Source organism: Neophocaena asiaeorientalis, unplaced genomic scaffold, assembly GCF_003031525.2.
Source record: "Neophocaena asiaeorientalis asiaeorientalis breed wild unplaced genomic scaffold, Neophocaena_asiaeorientalis_V1.1 scaffold46, whole genome shotgun sequence".
Classification (NCBI taxonomy): domain Eukaryota; kingdom Metazoa; phylum Chordata; class Mammalia; order Artiodactyla; family Phocoenidae; genus Neophocaena; species Neophocaena asiaeorientalis.
Genome location: NW_020175393.1, coordinates 13,220,517 through 13,243,281, shown reverse-complemented (window position 1 = coordinate 13,243,281; position 22,765 = coordinate 13,220,517). Strand labels below are relative to the sequence as shown.

Genomic DNA, 22,765 nt, shown 5'->3' with positions numbered 1-22,765 from the left:
ATGTAACAAGCTGGGAAAGGAAAAAAAAAATGTTGAAACTAACCATTTTAGGAGAAAACATCAGAATATATTTCACCAACCAAAACAGTCTTCTAAGTGAAATGTAACTAAAAAAGGCAAGTAAATACTAAAATATTTTAAAATCTTACGAGTTAAATAAGACATACAAATGAGCACTACAAGGGAAACAATGCTTTAAAAGTCAAGGGACAAGCCACCTATGTGAAGTACTCAATCTGATCTCCAAGGTGTTAACACCAGGAAGACTATATTCTAAAGATTGTAGCTATTTCCCCCACAAAACAGAAACTTAACAGTTTATTTTAAAATCTCTTATTAGTATGGTACATTCACTTTGATTTACTTCACAACGCCAGTGAAATGCTAATAAAAAATAAAGTTCTCCATACATCTAGGGCTAGCGATTAGATTTCACCATTGCTGACAATCCAGAGTAAAGTTAAGCAGTGCCTAATTAACTTAATATCTCACTGAGAATTCACTTCAAAATGGCCCATTTAAAGCCTACTTCAAATTGAAAGAAAAACATATAAGTTTAGCTTTAAAAGGAAAACAAAAACTTGCCTTTTCTATTTTTACACTATAACTAAAAATTCTAAAGTTTCCACTAAGAAAAGTTTGTGTAAAATTTACCCCCCAAAATCCAATTTTATAAGAATCAAACATAAACATTAAAGTAAGTCACTTAAACTTGAAAACAATTTCTCACAGTCTTCTCATTCATAATCTATTATTGGCAATCTCAAAAAAGAAAAGGTAACAGAGTTGCAAACTACCTTTTACATTTTAAGAAAAGCTTAATGAGAGAATGAATGGGGTTAATCTAAGGAAAGCTCATCATTACTACCTTCTCTGGCTTTTTCTCTTCTGTTTCACTACTGGATGTTCTTGTCCTAAGTTTCACAGAGCCTTCTTTAAATATATCTCCAAATCCAACTCCTCGGATTTTCTTTGGCTGGGTAACTGATCCAGGTGCAGTTTCGTTCCCATTTCCCGGAGAAGGTAAAGGTGAGGTAGACCCAGTCAAAACAGTTTCTGAAAGGATGATTTGTTTTTAAAGAATGACACCTAAAATCACAAAAACCTTGACATTCCCCTTTCACAGTATCTATATTCTATACCTCCTAATAAAAAATGGTATAATATGGTATAAAATGGTATAAAAATAATAAAATGACTGAGTATTAAAATATCCCAAAAAATAAGATGCACTTTATACTGATTTTTTTTAATGCTGTTTAAAACAATTTTAGGTATTCCTAATTAGTAAAATGCTAATCAGAAATCCAGGAAAGCATAGTATACCAGGTCCTTAAGAAGAGCATATCAAAATTTACAGCTCTTGCACAAACATGAAGTAATGTAAGACAGAAACATTAAAGAGATAAAGTTAATCATTTAAAAAAGTTACATGACCCAAACTGATCAAAATTAGGGTGATTTTCTGAATATAAAAACTGGTAATATTAGCAAGTTTTTATTTTAAAAAGTCCACAGTTCAAGGCCTGTCATTTTAACTCAGGGATGAAGTAATTAATAATCTAAGAAAAAAGTTCTAGAGTAATCATCCGAGAAGATTCCAGAAACATTTCAGAATGAGGGCTGAGGGGTAGGGAAAAATACATGATTTCAGTTCATTTAATTAAGCAGTCTGTTGAAGTTTAATGGTTAAGAACAACAGAGGAAATAATAAAAATGGTAGTTACCATTTATTCAGGGCTTAATCTGTGCCAGCTATTTGCTGAGCACTATACATGAATTATATCTAATTTACATAATCACCTACAGGCTTAACATTAAGCACTATTATTCCTCATTTTCAAAATAAGTAAAATGGGCAGTTATTCAGAACTTTCCCAAGGCCATACAAGTAGTAACAAAGCCAACATTTGAACTGAATTCCAGATGACCCCAAAACCAGTCCTAAATATTTTAACATAATGACTCAGACAACAAAAGCCTCTAATCACACATTTGAAACTATCTGAGAATAAGTTAACAGAAACTACTTTTATGAACTTAAGAAATGTAATGCTAACAAGTACAGTGATCTACCCTAACCACTTGCAACATTAGCCCAAGCCACATATATTTTTGGTGATATATTTTTAAATAAATTTTACTCAAGGAAAGTTTACATACAGTAAAATGAACCCATTTTAAATGGATATTACAATAAATTTTGACAAATGTATGCACCATGTAACCACAATAATCCAGATACAGAATATCCCTGTCACCCTGAAAAGGACACTTACACACGATCCCAGTCAATTCTTACTACCCTCAAGTCTCAAGAAACTTCAGATCTTCATTCCGTCAGTATAGATATGTCCTTTTTAAAAGTTTCATATAAATTAAACATACAGCACATAAGTCTTTTGTGTCTCCTACTTTTGCTAAGTATAATATGTGTTCCATGCATCAACACTTCATTCCTTTTTATCACTAATAGGTATTCCATCAGACAGGTATATCACTATTTACCTACCATTAAGAACGTTAGCTGGTTCTTCATAGATGAACTTTATCCAATTTAGAAAGTTCCCTTCTGTTGCTATTATGAAGAGTTTTTATCATAAGTGTTGAATATGTAAAAATCTTTCTGCATCTACTGAGATGACCATATGGTTTTTCTCCTTTAAACTTTTTAATATGTTAGATTATATCAACTTTTGAATGCATAGATTAAACCACATTAGTCATAATGTATTAACATTTATATATTTTGCTAGATTTGATGTGCTAATATTTTGTTGAGGATTTCTGTGTTTATCTTCATGACATAAAGTGTTATAATTCCTAAAGTCATACAGACCTAAGAAATCTGAAAGAATTTGTGGAAGATTAAATGCTTGACAGAATTCAGGAGTGAAACCACATAGGGAATTTTCTTTGTGTGAAGATTTTTTTTCTCTTTTTAACATCTTTATTGGAGTATAATTGCTTTACAGTGTTAAGTTTCTGCTGTATAACAAAGTGAATCAGCTATACGTATACATATATCCCCATGTCCCCTCCCTCAAATCCTCCTTATCCCACTCCTCTAGGTGGTCGCAAAGCACCAAGCTGATCTCCCTATGACATGCAGCTGCTTCCCACTAGCTATCTATTTTACATTTGGTAGTGTATATGTGTCAGTGCTACTCTCTCACTTCATTCCAGCTTACCCTTCCCCCTCCCCATGTCCTCAAGTTCATTCTCTACGTCTGTGTCTTTATTCCTATCCTGCCCCTACATTCATCAGAACATTTTTTTTTTTTAAGATTCCGTATATATGTTAGCATATGGTATTTGTTTTTCTCTTTCTGGACTTACTTAACTCTATATGAAAGACTCTAGGTCCATCCACCTCCCTACAAATAACTAAATTTCGTTTCTTTTTATGGCTGAGTAATATTCCATTGTATATATGTACCACATCTTCTTTATCCATTCATCTGTTGATAGACACTTAGGCTGCTTCCATGTGCTGGCTACTGTAAATAGTGCTGCAAAGAACATTGTGGTACATGACTCTTTTTGAATTATGGTTTTCTCAGCGTATATGCCCAGTAGTGGGATTGCGGGGTCATTTGGTAGTTCTATTTTTAGTTTTGTAAGGAACCTCCATACTGTTCTCCATAGTGGCTTTATCAATTTACATTCCCACCAGTGCAAGAGGGTTCCCTTTTCTCCACACCCTCTCCAACATTCATTGTTTGTAGATTTTTTGATGATGGCCATTCTGACCACTGTGAGATGATAACTCATTGTAGTTTTGATTTGCATTTCTCTAATGATGAGTGATGTTGAGCATCTTTCCATGTGTTTATTGGCAATCTGTATATCTTCTTTAGAGAAATGTCTATTTAGGTCTTCTGCCCATTTTTGCGTTGTATTGTTTGTTTTTTTTGATATTGAGCTGCATGAGCTGCTTGTATATTTTGGAGATTAATCCTTTGTCAGTTGATTTGTTTGCAAGTATTTTCTCCCATTCTGAGGGTTTTTTTTTTGTCTTTTTATGGTGCCCTTTGCTGTGCAAAAGCTTTTAAGTTTCATTAGGTCCCATTTGCTTATTTTTGTTTTTATTTCCATTTCTCTAGGAGGTGGGTCAAAAAGGACCTTGCTGGGATTTATGTCAGAGTGTTCTGCCTATGCTTTCCTCTAAGAATTTTACAGTGCCTGGCCTTACATTTAGGTCTTTAATCCATTTTGAGTTTATTTTTGTGTATGATGTTAGGGAGTATTGTAATTTTGTTCTTTTACATGTAGCTGTCCAGTTTTCCTAGCACCACTTACTGAAGAGGCTGCCTTTTCTCCATTGTATATTCTTGCCTCCTTTAACAAAAATAAGGTGACCATATGTGCATGGGGTTATCTCTGGGCTTTCTATCCTGTTCCACTGATCTATATTTCTGTTTCTGTGCCTTGATTACTGTAGCTTTGTAGTATATAGTCTGATGTCCAGGAGCCTGATTCCTCCAGTTCTGTTTTTCTTTCTCAAGATTGTTTTGGCTATTAGGTGTCTAAGAATTTGTTCATTTCTTCCAGGTTGTCCATTTTATTAGCATATAATTGCTTGTAGTAATCTCTCATTATCCTTTGTATTTCTGCAGTGTCAGTTGTTACTTCTCCTTTTTCATTTCTAATTCTAGTGATTTGACTCCTCTCGCTTTTTTTCTTGGTGAGTCTGGCTAATGGTTTATCAATTTTGTTTATCTTCTCAAAGAACTAGCTTTTAGTTTTATTGATCTGTGCTACTGTTTCCTTCATTTCTTTTACATTTATTTCTGATCTGATCTTTATGATTTCTTTCCTTCCTCAACTTTGGGGATTTTTGGTTCTTCTTTCTCTAATTGCTTTAGGTTTAAGGTTAGGTTATCTATTTGAGATGTTCCTTGTTTCTTGAGGTAGGATTGTATTGCTGTAAACTTCCCTCATAGAACTGCTTTTGCTGCATCCCACAGGTTTTGGGTCATCGTGTTTTCATTGTCATTTGTTTCTAGGTATTTTTTGATTTCTTCAGTGATCTCTTGGTTATTTAGTAGTGTATTGTTTAGCCTCCATGTGTTTGTATTTTTTACAGATTTTTTCCCCATAATTGGTATGTAGTCTCATAGCATTGTGGTCGGAAAGGATACTTGATACGATTTCAATTTTCTTAAATTTACCAAGGCTTGATTTGTGACCCATGATATGATCTATCCTGGACAATGTTCCATGAGCACCTGAGAAGAAAGTGTATTCTATTGTTTTTGGATGGAATGTCGTATAAATATCAATTAAGCCCATTTGTTTAATGTGTCTTTTAAAGCTTGTGTTTCCTTATTTTCATTTTGGCTGATCTGTCGATTGGTGAAAGTGGGGTGTTAAAGTCCCCTACTGTGATTGTGTTACTGTCGATTTTCCCTTTTATGGTTGTTAGCATTTGCCTTATGTATTGAGGTGCTCCTATGTTGGGTGCATCAGTATTTACAATTGTTATATCATCTTCTTGGATTGACCCCTTGATCATTATGTAGTGTCCTTCTTTGTCTCTTGTAATATTCTTTACTTTAAAGTCTATTTTGTCTGATGATATGAGAATTGCTACTCCAGCTTTCTTTTGATTTCCATTTGCATGGAATATCTTTTTCCATCCCCTCACTTTCAGTCTGTATGCGTCCCTAGGTCTGAAGTGGGTCTCTTGTAGACAGCAGTTGTATGGTTCTTGTTTTTGTATATATTTAAGGTAATTATCAATATATATGTTCCTATGACCATTTTCTTAATTGTTTTGGGTTTTGTTTTTTTTTTTGCGGTACGCGGGCCTCTCACCACTGTGGCCTCTCCCGCTGCAGAGCACAGGCTCCGGACGCGCAGGCTCAGCGGCCATGGCTCACGGGCCTAGCCACTCCGTGGCACGTGGGATCCTCTTGGACCGGGTCACAAACCCACGTCCCCTGCGTCAGCAGGCGGACTCTCAAGCACTGTGCCACCCGGGAAGCCCTGGGTTTGTTTTTGTAGGTCTTTTCCTTCTCTTGTGTTTCCTGCCTAGAGAAGTTCCTTTACCGTTTGTTGTAAAGCTGGTTTGGTGGTACTGAATTCTCTTAACTTTTGCTTATCGGTAAATTTCTCCATTGAATCTGAACAAGATCTTTGCTGGGTAGAGTAATCTTGGTTGTAGGTTTTTCCCTTTCATCACTTTAAATATGTCCTGCCACTCCCTTCTGGCTTGCAGAGTTTCTACTGAAAAATCAGCTGTTAACCTTATGGGGATTCCCTTGTATGCTATTTGTTGCTTTTCCCTTGCTGCTTTTAATATTTTTTCTTTGTATTTAATTTTTGATAGTTTGATTACTATGTATCTCAGCATGTTTCTCTTTGGGTTTATCCTGTATGGTACTCTCTGTGCTTCCTGGACTTGACTCTTTCCTTTCCCACATTAGGGAAGTTTTCGACTATAATCTCTTCAAATATTTTCTGAGACCCTTTTTTTTTCTCTTATTCTTCTGGGACCCCTAAAATTCAAATGTTGGTGCATTTAATGTTTTCCCAGAGGTCTCTGAAACTATCCTCAATTCTTTTCATTCTTTTTTTATTTATTCTGCTCCCTGGCTGTTATTTCTACCATTTTATCTTCCAGCTCACTTATCCTTTCTTCTGCTTCTGAGACGTCCAGCACTGGAGTTTACAGGCAGTTAGATAGAGCTGGGTCTTGGTGCTGAGATGAGGACTTCTGGGAGACCTCACTCTAATTGGTATTCCCTGGGATCTAAGGTTCTCTGTTAGTCCAGTGGTTTGGACTCAGAGCTCCCACCACAGGAGCTTGGGCCCGACCTCTAGCCTGGGAACCAAGATCCTGCAAGCTTCGTTGTGCCGTTAAAAAAAAAAAAAAGGAAGAAAGAAAAAAAGGAGCAGTACGATATCAAAGAATAAAAAACAATAAAATAGAAAGGTAAAAAATATATTAGGAAAAATAAAACTATAATTGAAACAACTGCAACAAGGTAAAATAAAACCACAGCAGAAAAAAGAAAAAAGGTGGGGGGAGGGGAGAACAAGCCAAAAGGAGAGATCACCAGTCACTGGGGTTTCCTCCCATACCCTTAGGTGTCTGTGGTCTACCACAGGTGCCTGGTAGGTGCCCTAGTTGTGAGGAGACACGAATTCCGCGTCCTCCTAGTATGCCATCTTGACTACACCTCCTGTGTGAAGATTTTTGATAATCAATTATGAATCAGCAGATGATTCTAAGGTGCAATTATCAGTTTGAGTATTTGATTATAGCCATAAAATAAACAGTTTGTTTTAGATTTAGTGATTCTAAACTTTACTACAGTCATTAAAGCATGTATCATTAAAATAAATGCATAGATATTTCAATTATCGAGTACTAATGGATAGGCTAATTGCTTTTGAACTCTAGAGTTAAACCTTCTTGATCCATAGCTCACCTCTTCCACTGTATATGCCCAGTTTCTTCACCTGCAAAATGGGATACTTCATAGGATTGTTATGAGAATTAAATCAGTTGATTCCTATAAAGCACTTAAAACAGTGCCTGGCTCAGGGCCTATTACTTTTAACAAGTTTAAAGATGTATTATTGAAAACTATTCAAGTGGGAAAGAGCATGATCACATAGAAGGAGCAAAAAATAAAAGGGCAACATAGACACTAGAAGGAAGAAAGCAGAGGGTCGGGGGAGAAGGCAGGGACAAAGGAGGAGAAAAGAACAAAAGAATGGAGAGAAAGGGTAAACAGAAGGTCTCATAATCAGACAAAACAGAAATCTTACCCTATAAGGTATTTCTAATATTTTTATGCCCATGTTTTATCCATCAGAGATTGTCCTTGCATTGCTAAGCTTTAAAAAAAATTATATTTGCATCTTATGTATGGCACTGTCAGTCATAAAACCTAACAGCAAATCTTCCTATTAAACCTAAAACTCTCCCTTCCTCCCTTTCTCATGAAATCTCTACAGCAAAAACTACTTGATGACTTGCACCTCCATATAAAATGGCTTAAAACCACCAAGAGCCCCAAAATACAACTACTTTTTGAAAAAACAAACAAGAATCATTATGTGAACTGCACTGAGTGCTAAAGAAAAATAATATAAAGTAAGAAACCTGATGAAAATACAAAGCACTTAATGGAAGCAATCCAAGTTCACTATTAAAGTGAATGGGTCTTACATTAAGGTAAAACATGTAAACCAAGTAGAAGAACTTGGAATCTACTTTAGTTGCTGGCATAAATTCCCCCTCTTTTTACTCCAGAGAAGAATATCTTTCACCATCATTCAAAGATTTTTATGATACTCCTGCATTTCCTAAGAAAATGTTGTGTTTGTGTGTTATGGACTTAAAACCTGTATTCCTTAGTTCCTAAAAAGAATCATTTAGAAAGAGCATCTGGCTCCAACAACAACTTGTAAAGACTCATATAACATATTACCAGTAAAAGCACTGAAGCCCCAGAACATTCTTCCTTACAAAGCTGCTCACCAGGAGAAGGAGTTCAAGGTGAAAGCTAATGTGAGATTAGACACCAAAGTAAATCGTGCACCACCTTAACTCCTGGAGACTAGGCTGCAGATCACCAAATTTCTATCCACCACCTTTAGCACACCCAGGGTCCATCACCATTCTACAAGGAGCCTGTGCCCCACTAGCAATAAGCATCATCTTCCTTTTCAGAGCCTGAATACTGAAATGAAACCTCAGATTGACTCCTCCGAAGAGAATGAACATAAGACACGAGAACTCCTAAAGAACAATCTGTCAGAGTTTCTTAAACATTCTGTGCAATGTATCCCTCTAGTAGCCCGGTAAAGCCCAGAGGTATACATGGCTCAAGTCATTTAACAATCCCTGTTGGGACCTTTTTAGTCTCCTCAAAATTCTGACCTCTCCACTCTGCACCTCATTCTTCTCTTCTCTCCTTTCTTATCGAAGAAATTAAAGGTCAGGTTATCTCGCCCTCAGCTTCTGGGCACTAACTCTGAAGTACCCCCAATAAATTGAAACTAATCATGATACCTATAATGTAAATCTCATGTCCTCCCACCTCCTGAGTAAATCCTGTTCTGCTGATAAGTCCCATTCTTCTGAATTTGCATCTTCAGCTTCTCCCTCTCTACTTGTCCTCTGCCATTAGCATCTGAAAATGATCAAGACTTTTCCTTCTTAAGAAAAGAAGGAAAACATTCTGGAGTATATGTTGCTACACTGCTTTACACTTACCAATCACCTCTTCACTGCTTTTGTCCAGGTCATTAATGATTTCTTCAACCCTAAATCAGGATTACATTTTATTTCTTACCTCACTTATCTTATTTAACCTTGCAGCAGCATCTGACACTACTGTCCATGTCCTCCCTGAAACACTCCCTTCCCATGATGACCACTCACTCACAGGTTGCCTCCTGGCTCTCTCTCTGTGCCTTCTTGGTCTTCTTTTTAGTTACTCTGTCTTGGCCTAGACCATAAATGTTGCTACGCAGGATTCTATCTTAGGCTGTATTCCTTTTTCACCCTAGACATCCTCCCTAGGTAATCTCATCTAACTCCATGGTTTCTTGTATCACCTAACATACTTTCAAGCCTCAATTTTGGACATCCACCCCAAATTTCTTTTCAAGGTTTCAGACACACACATACAACTGACTACCAAATATCTTCACTTGGATGCCCTGACACCCCCACAGGACTCAAAGTCAACATCTCCAAAAGTGAATTCATCATCTTCTCCCAAAACTTATCCCTTCTCTGCAAATGACATCATCTACCCAGCTTACTGACCAAAGATCTGGTAGCCTCGACTCTTCTTTCTCAGTTATTCCCCATCATCCCATCATCACAAGGTGCAGTTCTTTATACTGCCTATTTAGCACAGGAATGCTACCCATGTTTCTCCATTCACATGATCACTCCTCTAGTTTAGGTTAATACTATTTCTACCTAAATTATCAAAACATTCTCAACTGGTCTCGCTACCCCAATCTTATTCTCCTCCAATCCACTCTTGACACTGCAACCAAACCACTCTATCTAAAAGGTAATCTGGGGCTTCCCTGGTGGCACAGTGGTTGAGAAACTGCCTGCCAATGCAGGGGACATGGGTTTGAGCCCTGGTCTGGGAAGATGCCACATGCTGCAGAGCAACTAAACCTGTGTGCCACAACTACTGAGCCTGTGCTCCAGAGCCCATGAGCCACAACTACTGAGCCCACATGTCTAGAGCCCATGCTCCACAAAAAAAGAAGCCACTGCAATGAGAAGCCCGTCCACTGCAACGAAGAGTAGCCCCCGCTCGCCACAACTAGAGAAAAGCCCATGCGCAGCAACAAAGACCCAAAGCAGCCAAAAAATAAATAAAATAAATTTATATAAATAAAGTAATCTGATCATTTCTCTCCCCTCTAAGGCTTCTCTGTGACTTGACTACCAGTCCTGTAATGCCTTCTTAAGCCTGACCCAACAATTTCTCTAGCCTCAAAACTTACCACATCCAACTATACACTCTATAATCCCTCTGAATTGACTCTCTTTCAGGATCTTGAAACTGCTCTGCTCATTCTTTACCCTCTGCCACAAACCTGCCTAGGGATCTCCTACCCATTCTGAGATCTCAATCTTTAACTTCCTATGGGGCGCATTCCCTTACATCCTTCTCAGTCTGAGTTAGCTCTTTACACATCTATAGCACCCTGAATCTTCCTGCCACAAATATTTCTCATGCTGAATTATAATCACTTGTCTAATATTCTTTTCTTTCTCCATGGACCAAAAGCTTCAAATATGGGGAATAATCATGACTATGTTGCTCATCATTGTATTCCCATAAACATGCACAATATGCTCAACAATAAGCACTCAATATACTGAATGAACAAACATATGAATGTTGAATTAACTAAATAATAGTATTTATATTTAGAATTTCACTTCAACTTTTAAATTTCAGATCTGGGAATGCACTGAGTCCGTGGGAAATGCCGTCGAACCCACATATTACTGCTCTATTTCTCACAGGGGTGAAAGTACACGAAAAGACAGTTCTATAGGCATGACTGACATGCAAACACATGAGCTAAAACAGTGAGAATTACCTAACAGCCTCACCCCCATATGTTAAATAAAATAGTAAAGTAAAAAGATCCAAAGAAGAGAATTCCAGTTGTGATTTTACCACTCGGTGGTTAAATAATCTGAGTTATAATTTCTTCACCTTTAAAGTGGAGGTGACACTAACTTCAAAAATTATGAGGATTTAACATGACAAAGTATTTGAAAAGTTCTCTGTACGCCTCAAACCACTATGCATTCATTCATCCACTGAGCAACACTGCGACACTGTTTTAGAAACTAGGTATGCAGCAGTGAACAAAACAAAATCTATATTCTACTATGGGGGTAGACAGACAATAAGAAAATAAATAAGAAATAATAACAAATGTATCAAAGAAGATAAGGGAATTAAAGAATGGAAGATAGAAGCTTTTTGCTGTTTTATACAGAGTTATTAGGAAAGGCCTCACTGAAAAGGTGATTTCTGAGGAGAATCCTGAAATCAAACTGAAAGCCATTAAGGATATCTCAAAGAACATTCAGAGCAAATGTATACAGCAAGTACAAAGGCTGTGAGACAGAAATGTTCCTGACATCTTTAAAAACAGTAAGAAGACTAATGAGAACAAAGGGGATGGTTAAGTAGGATATAAAGTCAGAGAGGCGGGGGTGAGACATTTGGTGGTGCCAGATCTTGGAGGGTTCTATAGCCAATTTAAGAAGACTGGCTTTTACTCTAAGTAAAATGGACAGCTACTGGAAAGTAAGCACTTTAACATTCAGTAGGGAGGTAGTGGCAAATAACAGATTTTGCAATTATACAGGAAAAGATAACTTACACCAGGGTAGCAGCTGTTGAGGTGGTAAAAGAAAACAGATTCTGTACATTTATTTAGTAGGTGACAAAATCTGTTACTGAATCAAGTATAGAGTGTGGTATTATAAAGAGTAAAAGGTGAATCCAATTCTTTGGTCTAAGTAAAAGAAGGATGGAGTTGCCATTAGCTCAGATGAAGAAGACTGTACAGAGCAAATTTGGGTACAGAGAAAAGAAGATCAGTTTTGACCATCTTAGTTCAAGATGCCTGTTTAGACATCAAACTGGAAATTTTTGTTAAAAAATAAATTTATTTATTTATTTTTGGCCACGTTGGGTCTTCGTTGCTGTGAGCAGGTTTCTCTGTTTGCGGTGAGCGGGGGCTACTCTTCGATGTGGTGTGCGGGCTTCTAATTGTGGTGGCTTCTCTTTGTTGCGGAGCACAGGCTCTGGCGTACAGGCTTTAGTAGTTGTGGCACATGGGCTCAGTAGTTGTGGTGCACTGGCTTTGTTGCTCCATGGCATGTGGGATCTTCCCGGACCAGGGCTTGAACCCGTGTCCCCCGCATTGGCAGGCGGATTCTTAACCACTGCACCACCACAGAAGTCCAAAAATGGAGATTTTTATAGGCTTAATGTGGGGAGAAGACTTAACAAGGGATAAAATACCAGTAGATATAGTCACTGGCTTTATTAAAAAGAAGGAAAACTGAAAGCAAGTCCTACTTAGGAAATAAGTGGAATCTGAAAGGTGACAAAAAGACACTCTAAACAAGAAAGGCTAAGAATATTTGACAAAATGAAAGGGCAGTCATTTCATTATAAAAACAGAAACATCACACTTCCCTAGAGAAGCAAAGCTTTTCCTGAAATTGACTACTAAAAAGATACTAATCTTGAGATTTTATATAGAAACAACTGAGTAATAGAATCGATTATAAGTTTACCACATTCCTAAATATAATAGGGGCTTTTTTTTTTATAGCTTTTATACCACCGTTCTTCAATGAAAACTGAGGGCATAAAAATAAGTTACCCTAAGGCTCAGGTAATACTGTCAACCTACTGTCTAGAGTCAGAATTATCTTCTTAGCAGTAATAGCTAGAATTTAACTGGTCAAACCATGAACATCATCCTATATACTTCAGTTTATTTATTAAAAGAAGAGAAGAGCTCTACTAAATGTAAAGGAGTGTAAGAAGAAACTATGTAAAATAAACAAATGCAGTGGATATGGCATTCTAATACTATAAGCAAAAAACAAATTTAAAAATTTATTATGTACAGTTGGTAATTCTTATAACAGTTACCAGAAACATACACCATTTTACTGACTAAAAAAGACTATCAAAACACCAGTTATACATAGAAGATGTTATATTTTGTTAGGACACAGGAATAGTGGACATGAATTCTCTAAGTCATAATGCATAAGATATCAAACTCTTACATTAAAACTTAAAGGACTCTATGCCTTTATCACTAAAGTTCTAAAGACCTTATAAAGTACTCACTTCCTGGCATTTACATCAATCTGCAAAAACTTTCTGCCTAAAAATTAGAGTTAAAAAAAAAAGGAATTACAGTGTACTTCAACCACTGACTTCCCACCCCATAATCACAAAGCTCCACATTTAGAATGCACTGCTATTGGAAAGGGGTTAAGCAAGCAAGGAAGTACATTTTTAACAGATATGATTCTGCAAGGTTACTAAAATTCAAAGAAGGCTGAATGCTGCAAGGAATGCCCAAAGTTTTATAATTATGAAAGTAATGAACTACATCCAAATTTAAATTTGTCTTTTGCTAGTGGTTCCATATGGACTTTAAATTTTGTACATATTTTAAGGGCTCCGTTTACAAGGCATCATAAAGATGATAGAAATGTCCTGTACATTTATTGTGGTAGTGGTTTTCATGGATGTATACAGTTGTCAAAATCATCAAATTATATATTTTACATATACACAGTTTACCGTATGTAAATTGTATTTCCAATAAGGTTAATTTTTTTAAATGTCACAGAAACTAGTTTGAAGGCTCTCTCACTGGCCAAACCTGGCAGTATCAAAATAAATAATAATGGCAATAATAGATTAATACCTAGTGAATAAAAAAGAAACAACTGATGAGTCCACGCTGATTTAAAAAAAAAAAAACAACTGGGGAGAAAGCAAAATTCTTCTCTATAGAAGAATGTCAAGTAATAAACAGATGGGATGATGGAATTAGAAAATCATCATTTTGCAACTATCACAGTAAAAACTGATTCAGGCAAAATTTATCTGTGGATGCTTTAACTGCTGAGTGAGTCTGATGAGGAATAAGATATTTACATAGTCTCAAAGTACCTCCCCACAAGACACTTATCAATTAGAAGGAAAAAAACAGTAAACTTACAGTAGCAGCACAGCTTTAACCAAGTAATCAAATTTAACATCACCAGTAATAAAAGACACAAAGCACATGTGTCCTCCATACAATACAATGAGACATCATCATTCTGTAGCCCTATCAGTAAAATATAACCTGAAACTCCAAACTGGGATACATTATACAAAATAACTAGCCTAAACTCTTTAAAAATGTCAAGGTCAAGAAAAACAGAAAGGTTGGGGATCTATTCTAAACAAAAGAAACTTAAATAAATTCTCTGCATGGTCTTGTCTAGGAGAAAAAAATAGCTATGTAAAGTATACTAGAACAATTAAGAATTCTGTATATGGACTGTGAATTAAACAGTACTGGTAATATTAAATATCTTGATTTTGATAACTGTACTGTAGTTATAAGAGACTGCCCTTGTTCTTAGGAAATACACACTGAAGTACTTAAAGGTAAAGGAAAAAAGACCCCCAGATTTTTTTTTTTTTTTTGCGGTACGCGGGCCTCTCACTGTTGTGGCCTCTCCCGTTGCGGAGCACAGGCTCCGGATGCGCAGGCTCAGCGGCCATGGCTTACGGGCCCAGCCGCTCCGCGGCATGTGGGATCTTCCCGGACCGGGGCACGAACCCGTGTCCCCTGCATCGGCAGGCGGACTCTCAACCACTGTGCCACCAGGGAAGCCTTCCCCCAGATTTTTGAATAGAAATTGAGTAATAAATTAGCAAACGAGGCAAAATGTTAACAATTGGTGGTGAATCTGGATAAAGGGTACTATGGGACCTCCCTATTTTTGCAATGTTGCTCCAAGTTAAAAAAAAAAGTTTCAAAAAAAAATCACTGTACTGCAGTTTAAAGGATGGACCCATAAAGTGAGAGGTAGTGCACAAAAGTACACAGGAATGAGATCAGAAACAGAAAATTCTTAGAAGTCTTGAGTCTTCTAAGAATATGTATGTAGAGTAATATTAAGTGGTAATTTCTAAAAGTTTTAGGTTTCTCTGTTACAGAATGAGAGGGTGGTACTAGGACTTTGTAGCTCTAAACCTAGATGTCTGTGAGCTTGCTCTATCATTTCATGCCCTATTCTACCATTTCATTACTTGACTCTTTTCAAAGCTCAACACTTTCTTCAGAAGGAGAAAAAAACTGCATAAATCTTTCATGTGCAAACAAACCATAATTATGGATGAGGATAAAAATTTCAGAGAACTTTCTTTATAAGGTTTAAAATGGTAGAACTAAAAATGCATCACAAAAACTTCAGGAATTATCTCAACAATGATTTCTAGATACCTTTTATAAATTATGTTTAATATTACCATCTATTAAATGTAAAATGATTTAATTTTTTTCTCTAAAATTTTTTCCCTCACCATTGAGGACAGTGAGACTTACAAATTGCATTTGCTACACATAACAACCTTATAATGCTTTCCTATTTAATTTCAAAATACTGAAGGTACTGACAAAAAGAAGCAAAAGAAACTAGGTTCAAGACAGTCTGCAATGTTGCAAGCATTATGCTTAGAAACTATCTTGCTAGTTCACAGAACAGTCCTCTTAGGTAAAAATTATTATTCCCATTTTGCACACTAAGAAACTACAGATAAGCAAAGATGACCAAACCACACTCCATGCCATCATGGAGCCCAACATCCTAGACAGATTAAAAAACAGTAGTGTCCACTGGAATGCAATATGAAGTACTAAGTACAGAAACAGTCTGGACAACCTTAAGACTTCATCTCATTGTTTTGAATGATATATAGTTGCTATGGTCTGCAAATTTGTGTCCCTGCAAAATTCCTAGGCTGAAATCCTAACCCCACAAATTAAGAGGTGGGGCTTTTGAGAGGTGATTAGGTCATGAGGGCAGAACCCTCAGGAATGGGATTAGTGCCTTACAAAAGAGGCTCCAGAGAGATCCCTTGTCTCTTCCACCATGTGAGGACAAAGTGAGAAGTCACCAACCATGCATCAGGAAGAGGGCCTCACTAGAAGTCAACTATGCTGGCTCGCCTTGATCTTGGACTTCCCAGCCTCCAGAACTGTGAGAAATAAATTTCTGTTGTTTATGCTACCCAGTCTGTGGTGTTTTGTTATAGCCGCCCTAATGGACTAAAACAATAGTCTTCATATCTTGACATTACACTGTCTTTGAAAAAAAAGGCGATACTGGCAACCCTAAGGTTGTATGTCTATACCTCAATATCTGAATCTATCTAACCATTATAAAACTGCCAAATAATACTAGTTAATGCAAGTACAAAACCCTGAACATTCTCATTACACATACTTTTCCATAAAGAAAAAGATCTACTTATCCCTACACTACTACTTATGAATTTAGTTTCTCTTAAAAAAAAAAAAAAATTCTCCTAAATCCCACAGCAATTCACAGACGTAAAAAAAATTAAATCTAGCTTTGGGATAAAATCTTTTTCAATCGTACTTTTGAATAGTGAACAAATTTAAGATTAATTTATAGGTGAGTCTCTAAATGACAGAGATCACAAAATAATTTAAATGACATTCTGGCTGCACATGGAAAACAAAATCTATTGTGTGAATATAGAAAATAACCAGAGGAAGATTTTTTTTAAACTTCTACTATTTCTGAAGTAGTTCAGCCATCTGCAAACTCTGGGCAAAATTGTATATAAGTAGGTCTTAAGTGGAAAGAAATGAGATAACATAAGTAGTATTGTTTCATAATAAGGGTACTATACGTTTACTTCAGGTTGAAGCAGACATTGGAAGGAAAAATAGTAAATTCTTTGCCTAGATATTTAGGCAAATACTCACTTTAAGTCCCTGTCATAAAGTGCTTTTTTAAGGTAGATAAGATAAAGCTCTTAGTTCAAAAGTAAGACTAGAGTTTTTAAAAATAAACACTAGATCAAATATAAAGTTTATTTAAATCTATTCAAATTTTTTAAATAGTCTACCTGAATCATCCTGGGCTTCATGAGCTTCACCATCATCTGTTACCTCTAACTCTTTCACAAAATTTGAGGGGAACAGTCCCAACTTGTTGTTCAGGGTTCCACTCCACCAGCCTTCTTCTACCTGAAAGAGTTCACAACTCAAAGATAATAAAAATTTCTCTTAAGTCTTCACTTCCCCCACAGAAAAACTGAGCTATAGAAGTGAATGAGCACAAAGTTAGTGATGCAAAATAATCCCTTTAAATCTACAAGAAAACACAAAGGGAAAAAATATATTTTGAGTAGATTAAATCTGTGTGGATTGGATTAATCGTCTATGGGATTAATCATATATCAATAGCACTTTGCAACACTTAACAACGAGAATTTATGATCAACTGTAATCTATGAAGCAAGTAATTTTCATGAAAGTATCAGATAACCAAGAACAATGTATTAACAGCAACAAGGAGATAGCTCTCTTCTGGAATGTCACTGTTTTAAACACTATGGAGCCTCTGTCTGTAGTTATACATTATTTAAGCATCTGAAAATTTCTGATTTGGAAAAAGTTTTATGAATATAAGAATATAACTTCCTAAATGGCACAAAAAATTACTAAGTAATTTATCTATTTTACTTGAACAGTGAGTCTTAACCCAAGTATGAAAAAGAATCACTTATTTTTAAAAGTCCAGATGCCAGGCTCAACTGAACACTCCCAACCCCAACCAGAAATATTCTCAGGAACGAAACTCCTTAGAAAAATGTTTACATTCACAAATAATGAGGCTTATTATTATTTAATAATAATAAGTTATGAAGTTATTTAATGATATTAATAACTTTTAAAATGTATAATTTCTTCTAAGGATGGTAAGAGGTCTTAATAAGTAAAAATAATTTTTTAAAGAGTAAACTATTTACTATCAAAATTTACTTGACAGCAGTACATGCAATATCATAGCTAGAAAAGGCTCTTTTTTCTGTTTAAAATATTTAAAAAAATTTTTTCATCTCATCACAGTTACAAAGGAAAATTTAATAAGTTATTCATCCAACAGGCCCTATGTACAAGTCATGGTGTTAACTGATATGAAAATATTCAAATTTGCACATGAGAAATCTCTGTCCTTGAATAAAACAATCTAAAGAAGAAAACAAACAATGAGCAGATAGTTACAATATAATGTGAGAGGTGTTATAGCAAAAGTGTGAACAAAATGCTGTAGGAGCACAAAGGAAAGGCATATACGAATCAAAAAACGCTCCCCTAAAAGCAAATGGCAAAAGAGCTGGACAGTTAAGGCTAAATGAGAGTTTACCAGACACAAAGCATGTGAAAAATGTGGTACCATAAAAATAAAGGACTTATTAATGGAATATATAGCTGAAATACGAGGTGCCTAGAATACATGCTATTTAAGAGAGAAATATAAGGCAGTAAATATGAAGAGTTTAGAATTTTTAGCAGACTTAAGGAGGCACCAAAGGATTGAGAGTTCTTCAAACCAGGTGTGATGGAAATACGTAGAACAAACTGGAACGGGTACAACTAAGGGAACATCATCAAACTGTTAACTACACCTGAAATCCCAAATTGACAGCAATTGGGTAGTTAGGGTAAATAACTATAAAATTCCTATTAATTAAGGAATTCTTAAAAGGCAGGGTAGTATAGTGGTAAAGAGCACCGACTCAAAAACAAATTGTGTGGGTTCAGATTCTGGTGCTCTGCACGCCAGGCATATGAACTTGCATAAAAATACCTGAAACAAGATCACCTAACCCACATGCTCATCTACACGTAATCTTGACAGTCCTCCCACCGATTAAGTGGCAGGCTTTGTCCCCACTCCCTTCAATCTTGCTGGCTTATGACTTTCTTGTAACCAACAGAATGTGGTGAAAGTGATACTATCACTTTCAAGGTTGGATTATAAAAGGCTATCACTGTGTTCACTGAAATGCTTACACTTAGAGCCCTGAACTGCCATGTAATAAGTCCTACTATCCTGAGACACCTGAGAGCCCAATACAGTGAGAAAGCCAAGCCAAATGGAGAGGTTACATAATGGCTTTCCATAGGGAGTCCTGGTCTTTGAGGCTTCTAGACACTAGACATGTCAGTGAAGGAGCCTTCCTATGATTCTACCTGTACCCAACTTTGAACCTTTCCAGTTGAGGCCCCCAGACACCACAGAACAGAGACAAGCCATCCCTCCGTGCCCTATCTGAATTCTGGACCCACACAACTAACAAACCTAACAAAACAGTTGTTTTTTGCCACAAAATTTGGAATGGCGTGTCATGCAGCAACAGTAGATAAGCCAATCACTTATCTCTGTGATTCAGTCTCTTGTTTGTAAAATAGGGGTAAAAATTCCTATCTCCTTAAGTTGTTTAGAAACTTAAAGGAAATAATAAGTGTGAAACACTTAGAATGGTGCTTCAGACATAATAGAGGCTCGATAAACACTATTATTATTGCCACCTGGTAGAAATAAACCAGAACTGCCTTTTGTCTAAACACATTGGAGTTTAACATAACAAGTGATAAATTACATATTAGCACACAAAATCAATCTCAGTGGCAATACATGATATCAAAACATACACTCTGAAAATGGCATCTTTAGCTGCTAAAAAAAACTTTAATATTTCTTTAATGGTAAAAGCAGAGATATGAAAGGTTATTTTTTTTAATATTTTAAAATCTCATTCTAAGATACTAAGATGAGGGAAAGTGCTTTTGGGTTAATATTTGAATGTGATAATTCAAACAAGACAAAACTTTTTTTTTTTTTTTTTTTTTTTTTTTTTTTCCGGTACACGGGCCTCTCCCTGTTGTGGCCTCTCCCATTGCAGAGCACAGGCTCCGGCCGCGCAGGCTCAGCGGCCATGGCTCACGGCCCCAGCCACTCCGCGGCATGTGGGATCTTCCCGGACCGGGGCACGAACCCGTGTCCCCTGCATCGGCAGGCGGACTCTCAACCACTGCGCCACCAGGGAAGCCCAAGACAAAACTTTTTAAAACATTCTGCTTTCGTATACCTTTGCTTTGCAAAAAGTAAAAACTCCTTCTATTTTTATGGCTTGTACCTAAAGTGAATTAAGAATCAAAGAAAAGGTTTATATTCTTAGCTACTTAGATTATATTAACTTGAGCTAAAAAAAAAGCTTATTCTTAAAGTCAACAGATACAAATTCAGTACACAAATACAGGCATAGCAAGGATGAATAAAGCTTTATTTCTACAGATAAGACAGCCTTACTTTAAGTTATTAAAGATCCATTTTAAAGTCTGTATCTTAAAATTAAAAAAAAAAAGAAACTGGAAAAATAAATTTAACAAATTAATATTCTTACAAAGCATTTTTCTAATCCCCAGAGCATCAATTCCAATTGCTGCTTTATCTCTAAAACATGTTTTTGCCTTACCTCTTCACTAATATCAATAGTATCTCCCACTTTCAGCTCCAGTTCATCCTCATTTTGTGGAATGTATTCAAAGAGAACTTTACACTGACGCTTCTTGGTCTCTAAAGGAGGTAACATAAAAAAATTAAGAAAAATCATGAAAACAAACAGTAGCAACTTTATTTACATACTGTGCTTATCGTCATAGGATTTGCATGTATGAATAAAAACAGTACGTGGAAGCACTCTCAACAGCTAACCACAATCTACTCTGGCTGGCTTTCCACCTTGTCCCCACGTTACTATCTCTTCATCCTAAAATAAATTCACACCGACTACAAATAAGGTGGGCTCCCAGCAGTGAAATCTATTTATGTATCTGATCCCACTGATTATACAAAAGTAAAATACCCACTGCTAATTTTGAGACTGGAAACAGAGACAATAAAAGACACTGTTGGCACAACAAATTTATCACAGTCAAGTCCTCCAAGCCAGTGATTTTCAGACTACTTCCTGATCAAAGCTACAGATACTTCAAATGCACTAATTTAAAAGTAGCTGTGTCAAAAAAAAAGACAAAATGCACAAATCTAAAATGTATTTTATCTTCTTTAAGCTCTATTTTCTGACATAAAAATCAAACTCAGGTGAAGGTAAAAATAATTTTACTTTAGCTTTTCAAACAAGCTTTATTTATTCAGACAAGTAATGTTTAGGAAATGTAGGCCTTTAAAAAATGTAACGATTCTTTTTAATGAGTATCTTTTTAAATGAGTTAAAGTGAAGAAAGAGTATTAATTAGCCTCCTGCCCCCAAGCATATATATCAATTAGCTTTGAACAACCTAGTTATATTTTTTTCTGTGAAAACACTGAAATTTTATTGATATACTGCAAAAGACATTCACACCAAAATTTACCAAGTATGTGAACAATTTTAGAAGCATAGAGACGAAAGTATTTTTACCATGCATTTCAGAAATTTCCCCAAAACATGAAATCAGTACATATTTATAGTACAGAACAAAAAAAGTAATTCGTAATTGTTTACATTTCACAAGCCAGTGTCCTATGTCTTATAAAATGCTCTTCAGAACTTCAAATAATAGTAAATGTAAATGTCTGAAAATTGAAATTTAAACATGTACCCTCCTCTGCCCAATACTTTCATTTAAGCTGTTAGTGAACCACACAAGAGAATCAGTATTAAATCTTCTCTGAGAGTAGGTCCCCCACCATTTGTACATGGGCAACACACATTTGTGCAGCTCTTTTGCTTGCTGTTATTATGTGCAATGTTTTATGAAAGAGACAATACAACTGAGCACACACTGCAGGTGGCCAACAATCTCAGGGAAAGCCAGTGCAGCTCAGGAGGCCTGGCCGCCGAGCCAAAGCCCCCCCACCAGTGGAAGCAAAAGCTGTATCTACAGAAATGGACACCGGATGAGGACATTTAAAAGAGCTTTGCAGAATCAGAACCTTTGCCAGCAAAGACACCAGAACTTCACACTTCCCAAAGAGCCTGCCCTATTTAGCCAAGAAAAAGGAAAATCACTCCCCGTACACTTCATGTGCCAATCGGACACCTGCCAGTTAAACCAACGGGAGTCACGGCAGCAGCAAGGATGCGCTCCTGGCAGCTGTCCAGGCTGGATGCCGCGTCCTCCCACCAGAGGACAGCGGCCTGACCCCGCCCAGCAGCGCTCTGGGCCCCTGAGGCCCCGTGAGGCCCCACAAGGAGCTGAATGTCTTATTTTACAGATGAGGAAACTGACAGCCAGAGGGTGATCCACGCCTGCTCACGGGACACAACACTTGACAACAGAGTTTACTTCTCATTTAGGTGGCGGTTTATACCTGGGACATACACAAACTTGGGCACCTGTGCTTTCTGATGTATAAAAAGAATAAAGATCTTGGGGTCAGTCCCAACAGTCATGTCCTATCAATGCTCTCTTTTCCACTTAAAACCTAGTTATAGTCTAATCAAAAGCTTTGTTTTTGTTGTTTTTCCTTTCACACTAGCATAATTCTCCAGAGTCTCTTCTTCCAAAATAATGTGCAAAATTATCTGAAAAGGAATTTTTCATTTTTCAAAGGAAAATCCACATTGGATAAAAACATCTAAACAGCCCCTACTATTGCTAT

The 22,765-nt window shown here is 36.5% G+C and overlaps 1 protein-coding gene across 1 annotated transcript in view; it reads right to left on the bottom strand.

Moving 5' to 3' along the window:
* The window catches only part of CD2AP (CD2 associated protein), a 103,924-nt gene that overhangs the window by 34,867 nt on the left and 46,292 nt on the right, over positions 1-22,765 (bottom strand). The window contains exons 4-6 of the mRNA XM_024766207.1: positions 20,634-20,734; positions 17,214-17,334; positions 869-1,056 (exon numbers count right to left, since the gene is read on the bottom strand). Coding sequence (XP_024621975.1) covers positions 869-1,056; positions 17,214-17,334; positions 20,634-20,734 — 410 coding nt within the window. The remainder of the gene's footprint in view (positions 1-868; positions 1,057-17,213; positions 17,335-20,633; positions 20,735-22,765) is intronic.